The sequence below is a fragment of the Corvus brachyrhynchos genome, unplaced genomic scaffold (genome assembly GCF_000691975.1).
Source record: "Corvus brachyrhynchos isolate BGI_N302 unplaced genomic scaffold, ASM69197v1 scaffold376, whole genome shotgun sequence".
Taxonomy (NCBI): Eukaryota; Metazoa; Chordata; class Aves; order Passeriformes; family Corvidae; genus Corvus; species Corvus brachyrhynchos.
This window is the reverse complement of record NW_008238966.1, coordinates 190,560-199,291: the sequence shown is the minus strand read 5'-3', so window position 1 is coordinate 199,291 and position 8,732 is coordinate 190,560. Positions and strand designations below refer to the sequence as shown.

Here is an 8,732-nt window from a genome sequence, read left to right as displayed (position 1 = left end):
ATGGAAAGAGCTGGCTTGCTCCTCTCCTTCCTCCTGTGTTTGCCACTGAGTATAATTTTTTGACAAAAGAAATTAGTGAGAATTTTTCCAGGGGCTGACTCTTCTTTGGGGAAGGAGGGGAACAATCAGCTGCTGGAAACAAGATCTCAGAATATGACTCAGGTCAGAGCTGGAGATACCTCAGAGATGTACCTGGTTCTAATAGGAACCAGGAAACAGTGAGCAGGAAATTATATCCTTTACTGATTTAAAAACAAAGGTGCATTTTCTGCATGAATTAGGCAGTCCCAATTACCCAGCAGGCCCCTCTTCACCAAGGGGAACATGTAATCCAGCATGTCAAGCTTGACCTTTTGTTTGTGTTTTAGGCAAACCCGCTCAGCCTGTCAAAAGGGAACTTCTGCGGCACCGAGACTACAAAGTGGACCTGGAATCCAAGCTGGGGAAAACCATTGTCATCACCAAAACTACCCCTCAGTCAGAGATGGGAGGGTAGGCTGTGGTCTTGTTGAAGTCATGCTGGTTAGACTGGGAAGCTATGACACAGCAGGGACCCCTCAAAGGGCACCAGGAGCTGGTGTCCTTTTCTATTTGGAGCCTGGGATGGTGGGGCTGCATTTTTCTACACCTAAATTGTGTCTCCTGGGGTAACATATGGAAGACACCCAGCAGGCTGAGCCCCTTTGGACATTATTCCTTGGTGTCAGTGTCGCCCACCTGTAGGACCAACAGAGGCAGATCTCTGCTGCCTGCTTGGGTTTCTTTAGCCAGGCCTGCTTGCACTGAGACCAGGACTGCTGCTAATTTGGATTTCTGTGCACCAGGAATGGGAAAAACATCCAGACAACTGTTCTTAGGAATGGTGTTGGGCCACTGTTTGTGTGGATCGTGTTCCACCACAGTCTGAAAGGGTTCTGAGCTCACCTTAAGCCATCAAGAGCGTGAAAAGAATGTGTTGAGTTTGTGTTACCTCAGGAATGAGTCTGTTAGTGTCTCCCTGGGCAGTAGTGCCAGGGAGATGTGCAGCCCTGGACAGCATCCAAGGATGGCAGTTCAGGCCCTGGCTGGACTTCTGCAGCAGCTCTTAAGATGGGCAGAAAGCACTACTGTGCTCATCAGGGACTTGCTCTGTGAGGTGATAGGGATGGTAGCGCTTACCTTGCAGCCAGGTGAGAGGCTGTGGCATGGAAACCTGGGCTAGTGGCCAACCCTGCCTTGGGGGAGGGCAGGCTGTGTCACAAAGTCCATCCCACCCAGTGGGGTGTGACTGGAAGGGGAAGATGCTGTGGCTGGTATCTTGCAGAGCAGCTCAGAATTTGATTTCTATCATATCAGAGGGGCATCAGCTTAAGGGTTGGTACCTCCATGGCAGCCCTGTCCATCGGGGTGTGTCCTCACTGGGGCCCTCTTGTCTTGGAGAAGTGTCCAGGTGACATTCAGATTGTCTCAGGCAGCTGTTCTGTGGGTTGAGCTTTGTCTCATACTTTGGGGTTCATGATTTTTCCTGTCTCTCCTGACAGGTATTACTGTAATGTATGTGACTGCGTGGTGAAAGATTCCATTAACTTCTTGGATCACATCAATGGCAAAAAACGTAAGGACCATTTCTTTGCCTCATTGGAGGGTTGGTTGAGTTGGAGGGACTGTTCCTTTTGTCACCCATGTCTGAGGGCGGAACACTTATCCATGGATCAGGGAGCTTAGGGGATCAGGATGCAGAAGCTCGTTATGAGAGCTGTGGAGGTGCTGCCCTGATCTCCTGACACCTTCCAGAGTGCTGGACCACTTTTGTGGAATAAGCCCAGCAGAAACACTGGTTGGTGTACTCTGGTTGGTGGACATATTTTCCCCACCCATCATGTGATGTTTTCTCATGCTGTGAGAAACCCAGGGTCAGCAAATCCTGGAATAGTTTGGGTTGGAAGGAACCCTCAGAGGTCATCTAGTCCACCCCACAAATCATGATGTCTCCTCTGTAAATCTGGAGAGAGGCTTTTTACAGCACTGAAACTGTAAAGAAGTACTTAGATAAGTAAAAGGTCTGGGACTGGCCCATTTTTGCGTCAGAAACTTCTCTTTCTAGATATTGAGTATAAAGCTCAGAACTGGCTGGTGCCTGAGCTCCAGTGTATGGATCAGGCCTTGTGAGGATGGAGGCAGAGGATGAGTGAAGGCAGGAGTGGGGCAGTTTGACCCTGGAGCTGTGTCCAGCAGTGTGGTGGTGGTGGTGTCCTGTACCTCACTCTTCTTCTTGTCTCCACTTTGTGATGATGCAGTTAAGTCAAGATAAGGACAAGGGGAAAGAACTCCCAGTTTATCAGTCCATTCCCGTAATGTGTTTAACCTGGAAAAGAGGGCTATACCCTCGTTGACCTGACTGTGGGTATTGCTTCTTGACATGTTCAGAGAGTGGGGAATGTACAGAAAGTAAAGGAGCAGCAGGACAAACTGACACACTTTGCTCCTGCTCATGAAGGTGTTTTTGGCTCCTTGTAGAAGTCAGAAAATGACCCCTTTACAAGTAGGCAGGGATGAGTGTGCTCCAGACTTGCACATGGGGCTGTTTGAGAATAGGAGGTTCAGAAGAAACCTGAGGACTGGTTTTCTGTAGCTCAGAAAAGAAAACATGGTGTTGTAATAACGTGTGCTTTTATGTGAATGGGGGGAAGGTGCTTACGTGCCTTGTTTGACATGCCTTGTTGGGAGATTAGCAAGAAGTTCATTTGAGAGAATCTGGAATCAAAAATCCTGGCATGGCTGTGTGGATGGGCATGAGATGCAGGGTTGAGCTGGGGTTGGAAAGTGGCTGATTGCACAGTACCTTAGTATGAGTGTGTCTGGGAACTTTTAAACCAGCCCATAAATCTGGCTCAAACCTGCTTGTTCTTGGCAGCCCTTTTACTAATTTCTGGTGTGTAGTTTAATCTTCCAAGTGTTGCTGCATCCCTCGGACAAACCTGTGCACGGCTGCTGGAGTGAACAGGCTGTTTGGATCCACTCAGGAATGTGGGTTGGAGACATTTCTGGGGGTGGCTCCATCAGCACAGGCTTACCCACAAGTGAAAAACTGTGAATCTGCTCTAAAGAGCTACTGAATCAGAGGCCTGACTTTGCATTCTCTGCTTTAGCTAGGAATGTCGTGTGTAATCAGGATCTCTGAGTGCCGCTCATGTCTTGTTTAGCATCACCCACAGCTGAGAGATGCCAGCCTGTCAGTTTTATTCTGGCTCCTTTTTCAACACTCCAACCCTTTTTTATTCCACTGGTCCAAGATTTCCTGAAACATCAGAGCACCAACATGACAGGGAGCATCCAAATAAGGAACCTTTAAAGAATAGTCTGTGTTCTTGTTACAAGCAGTCTTTGGATTGTTGTGGCCCTCTTGTATGGGTTATGGTATGCCCCTAAAGTCCACCTCTCCCACCTAAGAAATCTGGCCCTGGAAGCTGCTTTGAGGAGATGGATGACAGGCAGGAAGATGGTGCTGTGGTGTTTAAATCGGGATCAGGGATGGAGGCTTTGTGCAGAACACTGAAGTGTTGCTGAGCACTGCTGATTCCACTGCTGTTCTCCAGACCAGAGGAATCTGGGCATGTCCATGCGGGTGGAACGTTCCACGCTGGACCAGGTGAAGAAACGCTTTGAGGTGAACAAGAAGAAGATGGAGGAGAAGCAGAAGGACTATGACTTTGAGGAGAGGATGAAGGAACTCCGTGAGGAGGTGAGTCTGGGCAACAACTGAGGAAGCAAAGCTCTCCAGAAACATGTTTTGGGGCCAAATCAACCCTGCTTCCTAGTCTTGTTCCTCAGAAGTGTTGTTCTTGGTAGCGTGGGCTTCTCATCTGCTCCTATGAGTGGGGTTTGTTTCTTTGCTTTTGAAAAGTTTGTATTGCTGTCCCTGGAAACGCTTTTCCCCTCTTTCTGTGCGAGGATAACTTTTGATGGTTCAGATTTCCACTGAGAACAGCATAAGCCCATTTTTTGTCTCCCACTGGTTGTGTTGGAACTTGTGTGGTCTGGTAGCAGGTCTGCATCTTCATCCATTATCTTCCACAGTTCTTAGGATTGCTGGAATCCCCCTCCACATGGCACTTGCTTCTGTGTGGCCTCCCCAAGTGTAGAAGGGCTTTGTGAGTGGTATGGTGTGGTGGGAGATGTGTGAGGAGATAATAAAAGCAGATTTCTCTCAAAACTGGGGCTTAGGTGTTAATAAACACAAAAATCAAGTTTAATTGAAGACCCAACAAAGGTCTGGCAGCTGAGAAGCTTCTATGGCTGCTTCTCCTCTATCAGCAGCGACATAACCCAAGGTTATAAATCACTGCCTGTTGGAGTCTCCCTGCCCAAGCCCTGAGCTTTGCTTCACCACAGGGGAGCTCTTCAGGGTACTCACACAGCAGCCCCGTGCTCTGCTCTCAGGCAGGATGTGGTGCTGCTGAGCCCCATCCATTTAAGGGATAGGAGGGAGGTGCCCCAGTAGCAAAGGGAGTGCTGTGGGTTGAAAAGCTGCTGCCAGTCAATGGATGGCAAGAAGGAAATCAGCAGCAACTCCTGGTGTAGCTTTCTCCAGGGCACAGCTGTGTTCAGGGGCTGTGGTACAGCAGATGGTGATGAGAAGGGTGGGAGCAGTTGCTAAGTTGGGAGCTGAAGCCATCCTTCGGTGTCACCCGGTACAAACCTGGCTCCATTCCAGGGCTCATGATCCTCATAGAGCAAAACACTTTGATTAGAGCAGCGCAAACTCTTTGATGCCAAAACCCCCCTCAAAGCTGCTCAGAGCTTCGGCTTCTGTTCCAGTGAGCAGCTGTCACTCAGCCAGGCTGGGAGCCAACAGGCATCACAGTCACTGGCATGAAGCGTTGGACAAGGGAATGGCCTCCTGCTTTTAAACCAGCTCCTTCTTGCCTCAGCCTTAATTCCAGGCAAAACTTGTGATGTTTGCTCAGAAAAGAGTTTCATAATGCTTCCTTTTGTCTATTTGTGTATGTGGCTCTGCTCTTGGCCTGGGACATGGGGTGGTCTGGATTCACTGGTAAACTTCCTCCTTGAAGACTGCAGGCCAGGATTTCTGCTGTTCGTTTATTTCCTCAGGCACAACTTGGCAGCTGTGGGCAGGATTTGTGTTAACTGTGCAGTACCTGGTGTCTCAAAACTCCTTCAGCTCAGGAGGTGCAAATTGTTTTGCTGTTGTGTCCCTTGCTGCAGGAGGAGAAGGCCAAAGCCTACAAGAAGGAGAAGCAGAGAGAGAAGAAGAGGCGGGCGGAGGAAGATCTGACCTTTGAAGAGGATGATGAAATGGCAGCTGTGATGGGTTTCTCTGGTTTTGGCTCAACCAAAAAGAACCACTGAGCAGCTCCGGACTCTCCTCTTTCCTAAACAGCTTGTTTTTACCCAGGGAACTCTGGATAACACTTCAAAGACTTGATTGAGGACTTGTATGTAAATCTCCCAGTAGAAGTTGGCTGGAAGAGTTGAAAAGCAATTCCATGCTCTACCTGTGCTGCAGATCAAGCTCTGCCTCTCATTAGCTTCCCTTCTCCTTCTGTGTCCTAGATCTGGCTGCTCAGCTGCTCTGTGGCCGTGTGTGTGCAGGGAAGTGCTCTGTTGGGTACATTTTTTTTGTCAATAAAGTGCAGCCATTCTGCACAGTTGGCCTGGTTCAGGACTAATCTAGTTGTCAACCAGGCCCTACTTGTCACCCAGGCTGTGTTTGAGATGCTGGAGGGAGTCAGTTGCTTTTAGGCTCATAATGGAAGGAAATGCGCCACAGTAAGCAGTGTGAGAGGTGCATCTTTATGGCTTGTGCTGAGCAGAGCTGGTGGCTGCATGGAGTCTGGATTGCTGAAACTTTCCTGTGTGTTTTATCTGCAAGGGAGACTTCCCTCATTTTCTTTGTGTTTGATCCCATAATTTCAGTATGTTTAAGGTAGGGGAGAAATTCCTCCCCATGACTGGTCTAGGATACAGCCAATGAAAGAAAGTTGTGTACAATTTGCCAGAAATAAATGGAACGTTTTAATTGGCCCTTTGGTGGGAATTTGATGCCTTCTTTATTTTGAGAACTTCTATTTCCCACTGAGAAGAGCTGCTGGTGTCTCCCAGCAACACAAAGCTGGGATAGCCTTCTGGGGACCCCAATGGTGGCAGAGGCAAGCTGTGTGCCCTCCTCTCCTGGCTCAGCTCCCAGCTGCCCTAGGCAGGCCACTGCCATCATTCTTAGCTTTTTAAAGTAATTCTGGAGATGGGTGTAAGAATATGGATGGGGAAGGGAGTTCAGGGCTGGGACCTTGCTTCCCATCAGGCAGTCCAAGACAGGCTGGGCTGTGTTCCAGATTTTACCAGTCTTAGTATATTAAGGGCCATTTTTTTCCTGTCTACTGGCTGTCAGTGTCTTTTCACCTCTGCCTCCCCCTAAATCCACTTCATTTCTGCTTTTATTTACCTCAGTCAAACCTTGTGTGACTCATTTCCATCTGCAGTTAGGATTTATATTTTGCATGGCTGGGTTTTCGTAGCTCTGTCTCGCTCTCCTCTCTCTTTTTATGTATATTGATGAAATCCTTGTGCTTGCCCTTCTCCGTGCTCGTATGAAATTTCCAGCCTGGGGAAGGCTGCAGTATTTAGCCTGCTCTTTCTAATACATCTAGAACAAATCCTGTAATGTTGTGCTGCTGTTTTAATTCCTTAATCTTAGCCTGCTGACAGCTTCATTGCCTCAGGTCTTTCCGCTTCAATTCAGATTATAATCCCCGTTGAAGATGCTATTGAAATGATATATAGCCAGTCAGATACAGCTGTCCTTGGAGGTTTGACCCTTTTAACTTGGCAATCCTTTGACTTCGGCTCTCTGAACACACGGGCTGGGAGGGCAACTTTCATTCCAGCCACGTTCCTAGCGCTGTTCAGGCTGCAGCACGTGGCTCTGGCTGAATGGGAGAGCGGAGACGCTCGCGCCTTTGTGCCCTCCGGGGTGCGAAAGGGATGCTGCCGTGGTTTCATACACATTAAAAGTTTAGGATGTTTCAGAGAAGATTTAACAGCAGCCATTTTATTCCAGCCACCAGCTTTGCAGACACCCAGCCCCTCAACGCAGCCATTCAGTTGGCGCTGCTGAGAAGGGGGCAGAGGCTGCCCCACAGCCCCCATCTTTTCCAGCTTGTGACCTTGGAGCCAGTGACTGCTGTCTTGGTTTTCCCACGGTGTATCCTGATGTTCTTGTCCATCCTGGCACACCCAAGCGGTGAGGTGTGAAATGGGCAGCCTCACAAAAACCTTCCTGGGGTGGTGGTGAGGTTTGCACGGCCTCCTGCCACTTGGCCCTGCCCATCCCTGCCTGCTGTTCCTGGTCCCTGCAAGAAAGGGAGGAAATCCCTCCACAGTGCAGTGCTTTCATTAATGAGATTCCTCTTTGGTGTAAAGCCTGTCCCCAAGCCCATCCCGAGGCCACCTGCACCCTGGGGGCCAAAGCCCCAGCTCCAGCTCCCCGTGCTGGGGCTGCTCGCGCCAGGGGAGCGCAGCTCTTTGTCTCGGCAGCTTGCTGGGAGCAGTGGTGTGTGCGGCAGCAGATACAAGCTCCTGCTGGATTCCCAGCAGCGGGAGCTGCCTCTAGCCAAGGATGAAAAGCTGGTTTCATGGGAGGAAATAATATTTAGAGAAGAGACAGATAACATTCCCTGTACCAGCCATGTTAACTCTTTGCTCCCACGGCTGCTTAGCGAGGTGTTAACCCCTGGCTCTCAGCCCTCAGTGCTGGAGCAGTGGTTCTCCATGACTCTTTGTTAGCACTCACCATCTCCATGTTGAATTTAAGGTGCTGGATGTGCCCGTATGGGTCAGGACTTGGGGTTTTACTTGGAGGTGGAGAACACCCAGTTCTGCAGCTTTCCTCCTCACCAGTGAACAGGGCCAGGGTGCTCTGCCCCTACTGGTTCTCATTAGCTCTTCCACAAATTAGAACTGGGATCTGGTGGAGTAAGGAGAGACATTTTGCATGGTTTGCTCATCCAGGCTGGGATGTCCTGCCTGCTCTCAACCTGAAAGTGCTTTGAGGTGCCTGGAGCCACCTTGGTGCTTGTTCGCAGTGCCTGGGCAGAGGTGCAAGTTGCTCGTGACCTGTGGCTTGGAGGACCTGGAGGAAGGCTGGGGACTGTGCTCAGCTTGAACTGGCCTCCCTTGCCTCCATCCCACTAAATATTGATGGCAGTGTTTGGGTGTCACAGCAGACCCCAGAAAAAACACAAATCTCTCTTGCCACCTCCACTTCCTCTTTCCCAGACCTCTTCCCTGGCCTCATCCTGGGATGAAGGGCTGAGGCCTCATGGAGGGGCTGAGCACGAATACCCAGCTGCTCTTCTTTCTTCCCTTCCTGGGCACCCTGGGAGGCTTCTGGGCACTTCCTCAACCCTGCCCTCTCCTGCTGATCCACCTTGCCCTCACTCTCCTCGCATCCTGCATGGGACTAGATGAGCAGCAGCAGCAGCATTCCCACCATCCCAGTAAAATGACTGGGACCAGGGACCTGAAGTGATTCTGGAGAAGGCGTCCCAGCCTGGCTCTGTGTGTTACCCTGTCTGGGCTAGCTGAATCATTCCCTGTGACTTTATTAGCAGAAAGACCTGTCTTTCCAGTGATTTACACCAGTTTTACATCCTGAAAGATTTAAACGCTTGGCAGGAGCTCCAGTCCTCCCACTGCTCAGGCCACAAGCTACTGCTGCCCCAGTTAGGCAGGCA

At 49.9% G+C, this 8,732-nt stretch overlaps 1 protein-coding gene across 1 annotated transcript in view; it reads left to right on the top strand.

Annotated features, from left to right (window-relative positions):
• LOC103618723 (zinc finger matrin-type protein 2) overlaps positions 1-6,658 on the top strand; it is a 6,882-nt gene extending 224 nt beyond the window's left edge. Inside the window, exons 2-5 of the mRNA XM_017738676.1 lie at positions 369-492; positions 1,521-1,594; positions 3,576-3,721; positions 5,206-6,658. Of these exons, the coding sequence (XP_017594165.1) occupies positions 485-492; positions 1,521-1,594; positions 3,576-3,721; positions 5,206-5,349 (372 nt within the window). The 5' untranslated portion in view covers positions 369-484 and the 3' untranslated portion in view covers positions 5,350-6,658. The remainder of the gene's footprint in view (positions 1-368; positions 493-1,520; positions 1,595-3,575; positions 3,722-5,205) is intronic.
• Positions 6,659-8,732: the final 2,074 nt, after the last annotated feature.